This window comes from Pantherophis guttatus, chromosome 4 (genome assembly GCF_059756535.1).
Source record: "Pantherophis guttatus breed Tessera chromosome 4, ASM5975653v1, whole genome shotgun sequence".
NCBI classification, from domain to species: domain Eukaryota; kingdom Metazoa; phylum Chordata; class Lepidosauria; order Squamata; family Colubridae; genus Pantherophis; species Pantherophis guttatus.
In genome coordinates, this window is record NC_142066.1 from 32,150,978 (window position 1) to 32,167,172 (window position 16,195).

The 16,195-nt window shown below is 40.9% G+C and overlaps 1 protein-coding gene across 1 annotated transcript in view; it reads left to right on the forward strand.

Annotated features, from left to right (window-relative positions):
- Nucleotides 1–16,195, forward strand: part of ATP2A1 (ATPase sarcoplasmic/endoplasmic reticulum Ca2+ transporting 1) — a 40,486-nt gene that overhangs the window by 15,862 nt on the left and 8,429 nt on the right. Inside the window, exons 7-17 of the mRNA XM_034423356.3 lie at nt 1,065–1,145; nt 1,656–1,741; nt 3,475–3,772; nt 5,754–5,920; nt 6,084–6,172; nt 7,550–7,652; nt 8,725–8,856; nt 10,310–10,435; nt 11,338–11,556; nt 13,427–13,762; nt 15,786–16,006. Coding sequence (XP_034279247.1) covers nt 1,065–1,145; nt 1,656–1,741; nt 3,475–3,772; nt 5,754–5,920; nt 6,084–6,172; nt 7,550–7,652; nt 8,725–8,856; nt 10,310–10,435; nt 11,338–11,556; nt 13,427–13,762; nt 15,786–16,006 — 1,858 coding nt within the window. The remainder of the gene's footprint in view (nt 1–1,064; nt 1,146–1,655; nt 1,742–3,474; nt 3,773–5,753; nt 5,921–6,083; nt 6,173–7,549; nt 7,653–8,724; nt 8,857–10,309; nt 10,436–11,337; nt 11,557–13,426; nt 13,763–15,785; nt 16,007–16,195) is intronic.

The window sequence follows — 16,195 nt, forward strand, 5'->3', positions numbered from 1 at the left end:
TCTCTAGCCTTTCTGACCCAACACATTCTGCTGTCTGAAGCAAAAGATAAGGTAGCTTGCATGCCTTACAACCATCTGGATTGGAAATTGAATTTCATCTGAGGACAGTTGTCTACTAAGGCAGACATGTAGCCTGGAATAAACCTTCTTCTTTGACAGAAAGGAACTGAATACATCATAGCCTGAGACAAACTCTTTGTTTTGCCTACAGGAAGGGCTGCCAATACCTTGGTTCACAGTGGAGGGAAACCTTATTCAACTTCCTTATCTTAGTTCCTAGTGCAATCGCTTGTAGGTTGAGCAATTGACATCACATGCTTCATGATGTTGCCATACAATTGTCATACTTTAGAAACTATAGGTCAGGGATGTCAAACTCGCGGCCCGTGGGCCGGATGTGTCACGCGCTGGCCACACCCACTCCCATTTTAGTGAAGGGAAAAAAAGTTGTGATACGTCACATGACGATGACGTGTCATCGTAAGTTTGACACCCTGCTATATGCCATTTGCACGATAATATGACTGACTCAAATTATGGCACTTGTACAATGACTTCATGATGTGACTGACATGACTGGAGCATCTAGTGAACATCTATTAGTCCAGAAGATGGTTTTGCTTGTGGTTGGGTTCATATAATACATAAATAGGCTGAAATCAATTTGTTGTGCAAACTCAGTAGGGTTATTTTGTGACCCAGTGATTGGACATATATTATATACAAAATCTGGTTAGGGAATGAACCTGATTTCTGAGCTTACATAGTATACCGATCTATAAATTAACTAAATGGATTGGGTTTTTTACAACATGCTAAATCCGATTTTAACCTAAGGTTAAAAATTACCCAAGCTTAGTATATTGTGTCTATGCTACTATTAGATTTTTATTTGACCTGGTTAAGTTATGCTGGCCTGGAAAATTGGATAAATTCAGAAAATTGTGGTTTACTTAGCCATGACTTAGCCTATAGTCAACAGCAGGTGTTTTAATTTTTTTACATCAAACAATAGTGACTATTCTATGGCTAAAACTGGAGGCTATTCTTTTTTTGTTCCCCAGTTGGTGACAAAGTTCCAGCTGATATCCGCCTCATTTCCATCAAATCCACCACTCTGCGTGTGGACCAGTCTATTCTGACAGGTAAGGAACTCATACACAATACATTAGCAACAAGTAAATTCTGCCCATAAGATAATTGGGAAGAAGGTAAAATGAAAGGGAGAAAGAGGGAATAACAACAGAGACAATGTTTTTAAATCTCAGTCAATCAGCGAAGACCTGGATAAGAACCTATGTTTTAAACCACTTTGTAAAGGGGAAGGATAGGACTATATAGAGATCATAAGACACTATGGATAAATCTGTGGTTGGGAAATGTGCCTTGGTAAATCATTCATATAGGTAGATTTGGGTATGATCTATGCCAGTGTTATTCAACCTTGGCTAATTAAAGATATGTAGACCTCAACTCCCAGAATTCAGTAGCCAGCTTGCTGGCTGAGGAATTCTGGAATTGAATTCCATATAACTTAAAGTACTCAAGACAGAGAAACACTGATCTATGCAATATGTAATTCTTGCATTCAGTCAGGCCATCCTGACCCTGTTTTTTATGAAGCAAGTGGACTAACCCTTTATATCTCCACCCAGGTGAATCTGTCTCTGTGATCAAACATACTGATCCTATCCCAGATCCCCGGGCTGTAAATCAGGACAAGAAAAACATGCTGTTTTCTGTGAGTATTATTGGCATGGCTGAAGATGTAAAATCTCCTGATGCATCTTTTTGTCCCTGATCCAAATAGTACATGGCAGGGATACTAATGGGACACGAAACACTATATTCCAATTGTCTTTATTTGGTAACACAGTGGGATAAAGAATCAGTTGAATGTCTATGGAGATTCTCAGTCACCCAGGTCATGGTTACCCCAAAAGTGCTTTTTCAAAAGGCAACTGGACTTTGTTTTTTCCCCTGAAGATATTTTGCTTCTCATCCAAGAAGCTTGTTCATCTCAGAGCTGAAGAAGTTTCTTGGATGAGAAGCAAAACATCTTCAAGGAAAAAAAAATAACAACGAAGTTCAGTTGCCTTTTGAAAAAGCACTTTTGGGACAATCAAGTAATATCATTTTATAGAATAGAATAGAATAACAGAGTTGGAAGGGACCTTGGAAGTCTTCTAGTCCACCCCCTTGCCCATGCAGGAAACCCTGCACCACTTCAGACAAATGGTTATCCAACATCTTCTTAAAAATTTCCAGTGTTGGAGCATTCACAACTTCTGCAGGCAAGTTGTTCCACTTATTAATTGTTCTAACTGTCAGAAAATTTCTCCTTAGTTCTAAATTGCTTCTCTCCTTGATTAGTTTCCACCCGTTGCTTCTTGTTCTACCCTCAGGTGCTTTGAAGAATTTTATTTATTTTATTTGCTTTCCCCTGCTCTCTCAAGAAACAATGCAAATTGGCTGATATTACATTGCACTTTTATTTCACCTATAGGTAATTGGGGAGATCAGGGAAAAATGACAAGCTTGTAAATTCCATAATTTTATGCTTCCTGTTAATAACATATGACTGTCAGAACGTGTGATATGATATAGCCAAAAATTTGAATGTGATTGCAAGTCAGATACAACTAGGGAGACATGGCAAGTGTAAGGTAATCAAATTATTGACTATATGCCATCAATCAGTATTGACTCTGAGTGACCACACAGAAAGATTTTATCCAAGATGATCTGTCCCCAAAGATCTGTCCTTCAGGTCCTCCAATCATTCAGTAATCTCTGCTGTACCTGAATCTGCTGATCATCCTTTTTCTTTTACCTTTTATCTTTGCATGAGCTAATTCCGCAAATGTTAAGGAAATGTGCTGTTATTTGCTTCTTCATTAAGAATTTAGTAGCGTGCTAAAACCTCATCCCAGAAGGTGTGCACATGGTTCTTGGAATGGGTGATGGGATGGGAGTTTTGTGGCTTCCATGATCCCTAACAGAAGTAATTTGAACAATTTCCAAAACCAATGGCCCCCAACCTTTTGGGCACCAGGGACTGGTTCTGTGGAGAGAGGTTTTTCTGTGGACCGGAGGGAGCATGATTGTGTGTGCTGCCTACATCCAGCAGATGGGGCTTCACTTGTTTGTTTCTGGCATACCGCAGTCCGGGGCCAATCCATGGACCAGGGGTTGGGGACCCTTGTCCTAAGCAATAGTTCCAGCCTTTTTTTTTTTTTTTTTTTGAACATGAACATGCTATAGATGTAGCACAGACATGTCCTTTACTGCCATGAGGACTGGAGACCTTGGATTTTTAAGAAAGGAAACAATATACTTATGCAAGATTGTAGATAGCCGTACTTATCTAAAATAGCTTAGTTTTGCCCACCCATTATATATTGAGTGCCATTTTCCTTTGCTGATTTTAATCCTTCTTGTTCCTATTCCTCTTCATCTTCAAACCCACTCCAGGGTACGAACATTGGTTCCGGCAAAGCTGTTGGTATCGTCATCGCCACAGGTGTGAGCACTGAAATCGGTAAGATCCGCGATGAAATGGCGGCCACAGAGCAAGAGAAGACGCCATTACAGCAGAAACTGGATGAGTTTGGTGAGCAGCTGTCCAAAGTCATTTCCCTCATCTGCGTGGCTGTCTGGCTCATCAACATTGGGCATTTCAACGATCCCATACATGGCGGCTCCTGGATCCGCGGCGCCATCTACTACTTCAAGATTGCTGTTGCCCTCGCTGTGGCTGCCATCCCAGAAGGTCAGTTGAGGCCATTCCAGGTTCCCACAACCACCTGTCCAGGCTTAATGAATGCCGGCAAATTTCTTTCTTTTTTTAAATAGCTTTTGCTGTCATCGTATTTTTGTGCTTTCATTTTCTTCTGCACTGAACATATGGTGCGCTGAACTCTGGAAAGGATCTGAAGGAGTTGGAGTCCAGCCCTTTAGATATTAACCCATACTCTCGCAAAGCCTTAAGTTATCTGTGACAGTATTTACACTTTGTGCAAACTCTCATTGTTGCATGTTGGCTTGTTGAAAAAAACCCCTGCTGTGCTCTAGTTATACATAATGCTAAGCTATAAACACTGTTTTACAAATTTAGGTGGTTGAATTTATAATATACAGGTAGTCCTTCACTTAAAACAGTTCACTTAACAGTTCAAAGTTACAACCAGACTGAAAAAAGTGACATGACCATTTTTCACACTTATGACTGTTGCAGCATCCCCATTGTCAAAATTCAGATGCTTGGCAACTGACTCATACTTATGACGGTTGCAGTGTCACTGGGTCAGGTCCTTCTGACAAGAAGTCAGTGGGGAAGCCAGATGCACTTAGCAACTGTGTTACTAACTTAACAGCTGCAGTGATTCACTTAACAATGGTGGCAAGCATGGTGGTAAAATGGGGCAAAACTCACTTAACAAATGTCTCACTTAGCAACAGAAACATTGGGCTCAATTGTGGTCATAAATCGAGGGCTACCTATAATCACATTAAGTCAAAAACCAAAAAGAGCACAAAACGTCAGGTTTAAATGTGCCACTGACACTTTTCTTGGCATTGCTACATATATTCTATATCCTACCTGATTTTATTTAATCTTCTTTTAAACTGAAAGACAGCAAATGGGGAACTAGCAGATTGCAAAAAAAGTGGCATTCCCTAGCATCCTTTTTCTTGCCAGGAAAGCCCCAGGAATTGCATAGAGCAAAGAGGCATTTTTGAGACAATAAAGAAGGGAGTGAGTACAGCTCAATGCAAGCTCTGGAAGGACGCCCACCTTTCTAATATAGGTAGTTCTCAACTTACAACAGTTTGTTTAATGACTGTTCAAAGTTACAGCAGAACTGAAAAAAGTGACTTATGACTGTTTTTCACACTTTGTAGCATCCCCATGGTCACGTGATCAAAATTCAGATGCTTGGCAACTGATTCAAATTTATGATGGTTGCAGTGTCCCAGGGTCATGTAATCTCCTTTTGCGACTTTCTGACAAGTAAAGTCAATGAGGACGCCAGATTCACTTAATAACCATGTAACTAACTGCAGATTGACTTAACAACTGTGGCAAGTAAGGGCCCAAAATGGGGCAAACCGCACTTAACACATGTCTCCCTCAGCAACAAAGATTTTAGCTCACTTGTGGTCGCAAGTCAGGGACTACCAGTAGAAAAACCAAATCAACCAAGATAGCACAGAGCATCCTAGAGGTGAAAGGAGTTATACTCATCTTGTAGATTTGCTTTCTGGTACTTTGGTTTGTTCTAACTACCCAGGCCCACCCTGGCAGTCATTTTGGGAGACTGATGGAGAGGAGGGTGTTTCTTAAAATGCAATATGTCTATCTGCATCTGTCCCCTGCCCACAAGCTAGGTTTTCTGATGATGACTACAATAATGTTGTATCTCTTGGCCTTTCAACACAGGTAACAGAATTAAGACCTTTTTTCCAGTCTTTCTACTACAATGTTGTCACTCTGAGATTTTAGAGACTGTTCAGATCCAAAGTATTTCCTATACTATTGGGCTATGACATACTGTTATATTTCTCATTAAACCCTTAGCATTCTTTGTTGCAAATTGGAATCTAATAATGTGAGTTTCTCAATGATATCTGAAAAAGAAGTATAATGATGGGTAGTAAGGGCCAAAAAGGGTCAGCCAAGTGGATTTGTTTGAACATGATATGAATTCCTCAAGCTTATCTTTTTGCTCCTTCCTTTTCTTCCTCCTCAGGCCTTCCCGCTGTCATCACGACCTGTCTAGCTCTGGGGACTCGCCGTATGGCCAAGAAAAATGCCATTGTCAGAAGCCTGCCCTCAGTGGAGACCTTGGGCTGCACCTCTGTCATCTGTTCCGACAAAACTGGCACCCTAACTACCAACCAAATGTCAGTTTGCAAGGTGAGCTGAAGGTGGATGCCAGCATTTTTCTCATTTCTTTTGGGCATCTCATCTTCATTCTTATTGACATTTCCTTCCCTCCTTCCTTCCTTCCTTCCTTCCTTCCTTCCTTCCTTCCTTCCTTCCTTCCTTCCTTCCTTCCTTCCTTCCTCTTTTTCTCTAGATGTTTGTTGTGGACAAAATAGAGGGAGATTTTTGTTCCTTGAATGAATTCAATATCACTGGTTCCACCTACGCCCCCGAAGGAGAAGTGTAAGTACAAATGTGAACTCAGACTCTGTTTTTTTTAAAAAACCAAAGCCAATACTTTAGTTTTTACATTATGCTAAATAATGTTTTACTTCAACTACGGTTTTCTTAAGTTGAAATGATTGGACTCACCAACACATAATTTATGGGTTATTATGGTTTGAAATTATAGTGGCTAATTTCACAGAAAATACTAGATCTAAACTAAATAAATCATATTTTGCCTTAATATGGTATTTATTCTTCCAGAAATTCCAGATGCTTTGATTTCTTAGCTGTTGTTTTGCTTCTCCCATAATTCACAGAAACAATTTATGCTCCTTCCAATTATATATCTCAGCCCTACTGAATTAAGCAATGCCATGGGCATCCTATCTCAGTGTCCGGGGGCTATGGGAGTGGGAAGCAACAGGTTCAGCTGAATTCTGGCAAGACTGAGTGGCTTTGAGTTTAGGGCCCTGTCAGTTCCAGGACTATGCTCTCCTTGGTTGCTAGATAGGGTGTGCTGTCCCAGATAGACCCTGTGCACAATCTGGCATCCTACTGGACTCACAATTTGCTTAATAAGTAAGTAGCATTCATGGCTAGGAGGGCCTTTGCAGAGGTTTGTGTTATGTGCCAGTTGAGTCTGTTCCTAGATTTTGGGGGGGGGGGGGCTCTGCTCACTGTCACTCATGCCCTAGTCACCTTCCAATTGGACTCTACATGGGGCTGCCTTGAAGAGTATCCAGAAGCTTCAGCTGGTGCAAAACACAACGATGTGGGCAGTGAGGGACACACAGGATGGACTTTGTAATACTTGAAATATGGTTTCTGTAGTACTGTTGCACTGGCTAACTAAAATGGGTTTTCCACCAGCAATTACTTATGTTTCTAGACAGGACGTCCTTCACAGGCTGCCCTGGTTGCCAATTTGCTTCTGGGCCTGATTCAAGGTGCTGGTTTTGACCTTTAAAGCCCTTCATTGCATAGGGCTGGACTACTTGAAGGACCACCATTTCCCAATTATATCTGCCCATCCCATAAGATCTGGCAGAAGAGGCATGCCGTGGGTTCCATCTGTGATACCTGATGGGCATGAGGAGGCAGGCCTTCTCTGCTGTAGTACCCACCTTCTGGAACGTTCTTCACCCCTGAACTGAAGTCCTTACTTATTTTTCAGAAGTCTCCTAAGGCCTAGCTGTGTCATTATCTCTGCAGGGGGATCCTCTTAATAATCTAATAATTTATGTGCCTCATGTTTAAATAATGACCGTTTCTAACATGTTTATTGCTTTATCTCCTTGTTGTACGCTGCCAGAGTCATTTTTGTGGGCGGCCATATATATGGGCTATATAAATAAAGCAAATACACTTTTAAAAACCTTTTTGCACATGCAGATTTAAGAATGACAAACTAGTCAGAACTGGACAGTATGATGGTCTCGTTGAACTGGCCACGATTTGTGCCCTTTGCAATGACTCTTCGCTGGATTTCAACGAGGTGACTGCTTCTCTTTGACTTCATCATCCACTTCTCACCAATTGTTCATTAAGAGACATGTGTAGCCCCTTTCACCAAAACCTCTAAATAAAACAAAACCAACTAATTCATCATTAAACTAATAAAACCAGAAGCAAAAAAGATGAAATTAAAAAAAAAATTCTTTGGAGTCTAAAAACTCTTAAACGGCAATATAAAGATTTTGACCTGGCATCCAGAGGAATCATACATAGTACTGGACAATGTTCTAGCAGGAATAGATTCCAAAATTCTCTAATTTCCTTCTCCAAATTAGAGTTGGCAGGTTCATTGGAGCTGAGAAAATGACTGTTAAACCTTAAATGTAGGGATGCCTGGAATAAAAAGAGGTCCAAACTTCCTCCTCCCTTTTGTATTTCTGGAGATGTGGTCAGATGTTGGCAAAATTCATTACTGCTGGTTTCTTTTCTCACAAGGCTGATAAAATTGTGCTACCTGCACCCAGTGGTCATTAATTTAGACAATTAAGACAGAGAGCCAGTTTCGTGTATTGCTTAAAGGTAGCAGCCTAGAAACCAGGAATTATAATCCTACTTTAGATATAAAGCCACCTGGGTGACTTGGAGCCAGTCTTTATCACTTCTGAAAAAGTCCCCAAATATCTGCCTGGACTTATCCATGAATGGTAGTTGCCAGGAGTAAAGACTAATTTGAAGGCACAAAGAACAGCAACAATATCAGAGACTAGTTATAAGCCTGCAAAACAGACCTGAGAATGATAAGAGTTAGTCCTTTGAGGTAGAGCAGACTAGAAAACCAAAGTTATGAATGCTAATTTCTTTTATTATATAGTCACCGTAATAGAACATTGCGAGTCTGAATACTCTCTCCCCAACCCTCTCTTTTTCTTCATGAGAATTAGGGAGGGTCAAGTCTGAGATGTTTTCTCAAATTATATTAAATAAATCATTCTTGCTCCCAACTGTACTGCCCTCCTGCAAAGCTGAATCTTGATATCAGTAATACACCCCAAGAATTTCATGATCACATTTTGGTATACCTAAATCATATCTCTGATTCTTCCCTTTCCCAGTCCAAAGGTGTATATGAGAAGGTTGGTGAGGCCACTGAAACTGCCCTTACCTGCTTGGTAGAAAAGATGAATGTCTTCAATACAGATGTACGAAATCTCAGCAAGGTGGACCGTGCCAATGCCTGCAACTCAGTAAGTACATGTTTCTTCCAGGAACTGACTCTTAGTAGAGTGCCAGGCACAGGGAACCAAGACGGCCATGATTAACTTCTCAAAGTAGTTTCTTTGTTGTTCGCGTATAGGCAGAAACTTGCCAGATTAAAGCATACTCTGTATTACTATCAGATTAATACTGTGAAGATTTAGGGAGGATTCCTTCTCCTATCTCTTTCTTCATACCAAAGACTCAATGGTCTTCACCCCTTCCTTCTGCAACTTAGTGCCAGATTCCACCATATAAAGTCCTATATTGCTTGGTCACTGAGTGGTGCCTTGTCCACCTCCACTGTAAAGTTCATGCAATTTGTTTTCATGCCACAATATTCATTGTTTATACTGAAGTTTTCAAGATTCCCCCATGGTCTGCTGTGGAACAGTTTGGAATGCAGAGGCACTGTTCTGTGGAGCACAGGAGGAACACAACAGTAATAATGTGTTTGTGTTAGGGGCTTGATTCTCTGGGGATATAACTCATCCAAGTACCATTTCTCCCCCCTTTTTTGTAATTTGTCAATTCTGCTTTGTAGCGGACATCACTGGAGTGGGTTTGATGAACTAAATTATAGTCTATGAAAGGTGATGCTATAATAAATTTATTTATTTATTTATTGTTTGTTTATTTGTTTGTTTGTTTATTCTCTACAGCCATCCACCTCAATCGATAATTCTGGGTGGCTTACAATTCCAAATTATTCCAAATTATTGGTGGCTTAGTTATTAACTAATTAACTATTAACTGGCCATTTGCTATTTTAGCTGCTGTAGACATACGTAGCATCACCTGGAAGCTGATATTTAATTAAATAGTCTGATTTGTTTGTTGTGGTACTGAAAAATCTATTTGTTTTCTTGCAATCTTAAGAGCCATCCTCTGATGGCCTTCTCCAGGTGTATTTGGGTCTCTTCTGAGACTCAAAAAAGATGATTATTCTCACATTACATACTTTCCAGAGATGGCCATCCCCTCTGCATTGGGCTAATATTGGAAACCAAGCAGAGGTGGGTTTCAGCAGGTTCTGACCAGTTCTGGAGAACCGGTAGCAGAAATTTTGAGTAGTTTGGAGAACCGGTAAATACCACCTCTGAATGGCCCCATCCCCATCTATTCTCTGCCTCCCGAGTCCCAGCTGATCGGGAAGTAATGGGGATTTTGCAATAACCTTCCCCTGGAGTGGGGAGGGAATGGAGATTTTACAGTATCTTCCCCTGCCATGCCCACCAAGCCATGCCCACCAAGCTATGCCACACCCACCAAGCCACACTCACAGAACCAGTAGTAAAAAAATGTGAAACCCACCACTGAAACCAAGCCTAGTATATTTGGAGGATCCGTTGTTTGGATTCATCTCATTCATTTGCTGTGGTTCTTTGTGAAGCAAAGTAAGGTTTAACTCTCTTTTTCTCCCTCTGCTTTACATTTGTTCAGGTGATCAAACAACTCATGAAGAAGGAATTCACCTTGGAGTTCTCTCGTGACAGGAAGTCCATGTCTGTCTATTGCTCTCCAGCCAAAGCTTCCAGGGCTGCTGTTGGTAACAAGATGTTTATCAAGGTTGGTAGTACACTTCTCTGTGGCCCGTCTCAGTGACCCACAAGGGGAAATAGGAATTCACTCTCTGCCTCTATTCTAAATTTAATTAATTTTTTCTAGTTGACTTTCCCAACGATAGCCCTTGATGTACAATCATCAGTTTAGTGATTGTTCAAAGTTACAATGGCACTGAAAAAAGTGACTTACAACTTTTTTCACACTTATGACATTTGCAGCATACCCTTGGTCATGTGATCAGAATTTGGATGCTTGGCAACTGGTTCATTTTTATGACAGTTGCAGTATCCCAGAGTCGTGTGATTATGTTTTGTGTCCTTCTGACAAGCAAAGTCAATGGGAAAGCCAGATTCACTTAACAACCATGTTACTAACTTAACGATTGCAGTGATTCGGTGAACAATGGTGGTAAGAAAGGTTGTAAAATGGGGCAAAAACTACTTAACAACTGCCTCGCTCAACAACAGAAATTTTGCGCTGAATTGTGGTTGTAAGTTGAGGACTACCTGATATATACAAATGGTAACTGTTCAGGTGGAACTTAGCTTGGCATCCAACTTAGCCTGGAATATTTCCATGGACCATCATATCAGGGAGAAGACGAGATCCTTGATTCTTTTTTGTAGTTAGTTTTGTTCTTATTTGTAAATTTTCTCCTATTGGAGGGAAAGGGGGAAATAATGGATAGACTTTCAGTTATCTGAACCTCCTTCAGCAGTCATACAATTCAGTGATGGACCTTCAGATTACTATATCTACGATTTACTCTTCCGCATAAAGGAAAGAGAACTTCTATGCTAAAGTTTTATGACCTGATTCAGACATTTACGTAGTCATATTGCTTGCTATTCTATCCACTTTCTCCACGAGTGACAATGCTTGTTACTTTTGTTGTGTCTTCACAGGGTGCCCCTGAGGGTGTGATTGATCGTTGTAACTATGTTCGTGTGGGCACCACACGCGTTCCCCTCACTGGCATTGTTAAGGACCACATATTGGGAGTCATCAAAGAGTGGGGCACAGGACGGGATACCCTCCGTTGCTTGGCATTGGCCACTCGTGACACCCCACCAAAGAGAGAAGACATGAATTTAGAAGATTCCACCAAATTTGTTGATTATGAGGTAAAGTTTACCACTAGTGGTAGGTTATTAATGAAAACTATAGAGCTGGGGTATCCAACCTCAGCAACTTTAAGACTTGTGGATTTCAATTCCCAGAATTAAAGTCCACAAGTCTTAAAATCACCAAGGTTGGATACAACATTTTTATGATATTCTAAATTCTATTTACTTTGAAGATTAAGTGTGCATGTTAGTCTAAATTACTATATTATCTTAAAATGTACTTACTGATCTTAAAATATAGCATACTGCCCTGAAATGCTGTTTAATTTATTTTCTTCTTTTCCTTTGCAAAAGACCCCTCCTCTGAAAACTGATCTCAGAGTTTTCAAAAGGTAGCAAATACTCCAGTGGTAAAACCCAAATTTTTTTTACTACCAGTTCTGTGGGCGTGGCTTAGTGGGCATGGTGTGGCTTGGTGGGCGTAGGTTGGTGGGCGTGGCAGGGAAAGGATACTGCAAAATCTCCATTCCCACCCCACTCCAGGGGAAGGATACTGCAAAATCCCCATTCCCTCCCCACTCCTGGGTGAAGGATATTGCAAAATCTCCATTCCCACCCCACTCTGGGACCAGCCAGAAGTAGTATTTGCCGGTTCTCCGAACTACACAAAATTTCCACTACCGGTTCTCCAGAACCTGTCAGAACCTGCTGGATTTCACCCCTGAAAAACTCCCAGGTCAACTTCCAGGAGCAGGGATCTCTCATGAAAGAAATGATGAAACTGAATTAAACAGTATTTTCATGGCAGTATGAAATATAAAGCTCAGTAAATACATGTTAAGACAATACAGCAATTTAAATGTATGGATTATCATAAAATTTTTCACATGTGCAAGTATGCATAAAGGGAAATGCACGCTTTGCAACTGGGAAAAAAACACCTTGATTGACGTTTAGATACTATATAGCTTGATTATGGAGTGTGGGAATGGCCTGTGCCCATGATCTTTAAAGTTACACCAGAGCCCTGGTGGCAAAAATGGAAGGCAATTGCTTTATGTTTAGTCATATAAGAGCAATTCCTTCCTCTCAATCTCTGCTTTCTTGAGAACTCTGAAGGACAACAGGCCAAGCCACGTGTTGGACATATAAGCAATGTGCTCATCCAATTGTATGTTAAGCCATGGTCTGTTTAACCATGGTTTACTGAATAAATCACCATTACCTAGTTCATGCTAGCCACTGAACCATACATCCTGTTTTTGAAGTCACACTAGGTGATATAAGGCACCAAAATAAAAAGTGGCATTGACATTTTGATTCAGTGCACTGTATGAACAATAAAGCAGGAACCAACCACTTTCTTCTTTTCTTTGTTCCTAGTTTATCTCCTATTAATTCTTCTCTATTTTATTTTCTCTATTTCTTCTCCAAGGAACTTGAGTTAGCATATAAAACTCTTCCCCCTCCTATATGCACAAGTGAGCTGTAATTTAGGTTAGTCTGGGAGAAACTTCCCATCATCACAAACTTTGTGGAGATTTTAATCCAATTCTCCCCTCCAGCTACCATATTATAGTAGATCTATTCAATGAAAAGTTTTATTTATTCATTATTTTAGTTTCTAAATTGCTCCATATTCAAAGAAACTCAATAGCTTACAAATGACAACAGAAATGATACTATTAAAAGATCAATAACATCAATCACAAGGTTGTGATGTGTCACCATTTGGGTTACAAAAATCCATGTTTTCATTGAAAAGGCGATCAGAGAATTCAACTTGAACTTGAATTTATCTTAATTGCAAGCATTCCCGCCTTTGACATGGTATAAACGTGATATAAAGACCAGATGGAGGCTATCTAGTGAAAGGATGTATGGGCTAGTAGAGTCCGACTCGTAATCTTTTTTCTGACCTTCGCAGATTGACCTGACCTTTGTGGGTTGCGTAGGAATGTTGGATCCCCCCCGTAAAGAAGTCTCAGGATCCATTGAACTGTGCCGTGAAGCTGGCATCCGCGTCATCATGATCACCGGCGACAACAAAGGTACCGCTATTGCCATCTGTCGCCGCATCGGCATCTTCGGCGAAAATGAAGAAGTGACTGGCAGAGCCTACACTGGCCGAGAGTTCGACGACTTGCCCGCTGCTGAGCAACGGGAAGCCTGCAAAAGAGCTTGCTGCTTTGCACGGGTTGAGCCCACGCACAAGTCAAAGATCGTGGAGTTCCTGCAGAGCTTCGATGAGATCACTGCCATGGTGAATAGATGGAATATATGTGGGCAGGGAAGGAATGGTGGGGTGGCCTAGAGGTGGAGCTCTCGGCTCACAATCAGGAGACTGTGAGTTCAATCCTAGGTAGAGGCAGATATTTCTCTCTCTGGGCATAGTGAGACTATATCTGCTGAACAAAACTCCCCATTGGCAACAGGAAGACCATTAAACACTCTCCTAACTCCATTCAGTTGCCCAGACTCCACCCCACAAGGGATTATGGGGTTGTTAAAAGATTATGATGATTATGATGATATGTGGGCAGGGAATTACCCCCATCATTAGATTTGGATGACTGAATGGGCACTAGGGAAATTTAATACAGGTAGTTCCTCGATTTACGACCCCAAGTGGGACTGGAATTTCTGTTGTTCAGTAAGGTGATTGTTCAGTGAGTTTCTCCTGATTTTACAACCTTTGTTGCCATGAGGTAGTTCAGTGAATCACATGGTCATTAAGCAAATCCTGCTTCCCCCATTGATTTTGCTCGTTGGAAGTTGCAAATGGTGATCATATGACCGCAGAATGCCACAATTGTTGTATATTTATGCCAGTTGCCAAGCACCCAAATTATGAACATGTGACCATGGGGATGTTGCAATAGTCATAAGTGTGAAGACCAGTCGTAAATCACTGTTTTCAGTGCTGTTGCATCTTCAAATGGTCACTAAATGAATGGTTGCAAGTTGAGGACAACATGTAAAAATTATATGACTGTTTACATTTTTGTAGCCTGATGTTCATTAAAAAGAATAAAAGCCCACCTTCAGGGAACTACTCTCTAACAGAGTGTGTGCTGTTCAGATTGGATGCTGTAGAAATTAACTATATAAAAGAATCAATCATTTTCCCAATTGACTGTTAGGTGAACAGTCGAGCATCTCTTTTCATTTCAGCTATTTAGGGAAGAAATTTTTCTACGTTTCCCCCTTTTCACTCGTTTGATTTGAGGATTAATTAACAAAAGAGAACCATGTCTCCTCCTATACCAAACTTTTAAAAATACATACAGAGGCAAACCAGTGGACACTCCAAAGAATCATGAATAAAATCAAACTAAATTAAATTTAAATTTAAAATAAATGCTAAAATAATAAAAATAACAGAACCCTGTTACTTTTAACAAGAGCTCTGAAGGAGCATGATGTCATTAGGAAGCATCAGGAAACATTTCAGGTATCCCCTTCAGGAATTGCTCACTGTTGGATGAAATATCCATTTGGTTTAGTTCCAAGCCGGGAGGAAAACACTGGAAACATGGAGGCTGATTGGAAAGATGGTTTAATGATAAAGCAGAACCACCAAGCACATGGTTCTCTAGTGCAGCTGAACCCATGGAGTTGAGAGTGAGGGGTATTTGTATCTTCTTTTGGACTTTGAACTTGAGCTTCCTGTTCCTGTGCAAGAACGTGTATTCTATTGACTGTTGTCAGACTTCCATGGTGCTATGTACAAATCCTAGGAGTTTGTCTGAGCCAAGCTTGGTTGAAGTTTTGGCTGACGCAATGTCCTTAGGATATTGTTCAATGTAGTGAGCTCTGCTGCTAGTGGGTTAATCCTATTATGTCCTGGAGGGTCATGTCTTAATCCCATCACCCTGAGGGTTTAGGTTCTTTTGTTTTGTAGATAGGTTGGCCCAGTCTTTAATGGGCACAAAATATCTGCTGGGAGGAGGGAGATGGGGCTCTGAGTTTCTGTCTGCCTTAAGATTCTTTAAGATTTCTCTTTTAGGGGAAATATTTTATTCTGCCTCCTTTTTAAATATTTCTCAAAATATTTCATTTTCTAGAGGTGGGGGGTAGCTTCCCATATCACTTAAGATATTTTTAATGTCCTCTTTTCCGTTCTTTTCTGAAAATGGAGGACCACCTAATGATGCAATCATGTCCCTCATCAAGGAGGATTGTTCAGTTTTGGAACCTGGAGGTTTTTCAATATTTATTTCTTTATATCTCAGTTAACTCTCTATTTCCTTCCTCCCCTCCTCTCTCTTTCTGTCTCCTGATAGACCGGTGATGGTGTCAATGATGCCCCAGCTTTGAAGAAAGCGGAAATTGGGATTGCCATGGGCTCTGGCACTGCAGTGGCCAAGACTGCCTCTGAAATGGTGTTGGCAGATGATAACTTCTCCACTATTGTGGCTGCGGTGGAGGAAGGCCGGGCCATCTACAACAATATGAAACAATTCATTCGCTACCTCATCTCCTCTAATGTGGGTGAGGTTGTCTGGTAAGGGGCTTCGCACGCTGTCATCTGGCCAGCTTCAAAGCTAAACCAGGCTGTCTGGAAAACGGTTTTGCAGTGGGACAAATCAATACCGAGTAACTATAGTAGGGAGATCTGTGGCCCCCCCCAAGTGATGATGTCACATGTTCCTGCCTCCCAAAGACTTCTTTGATCTCATGCTTGTCTTTCTTT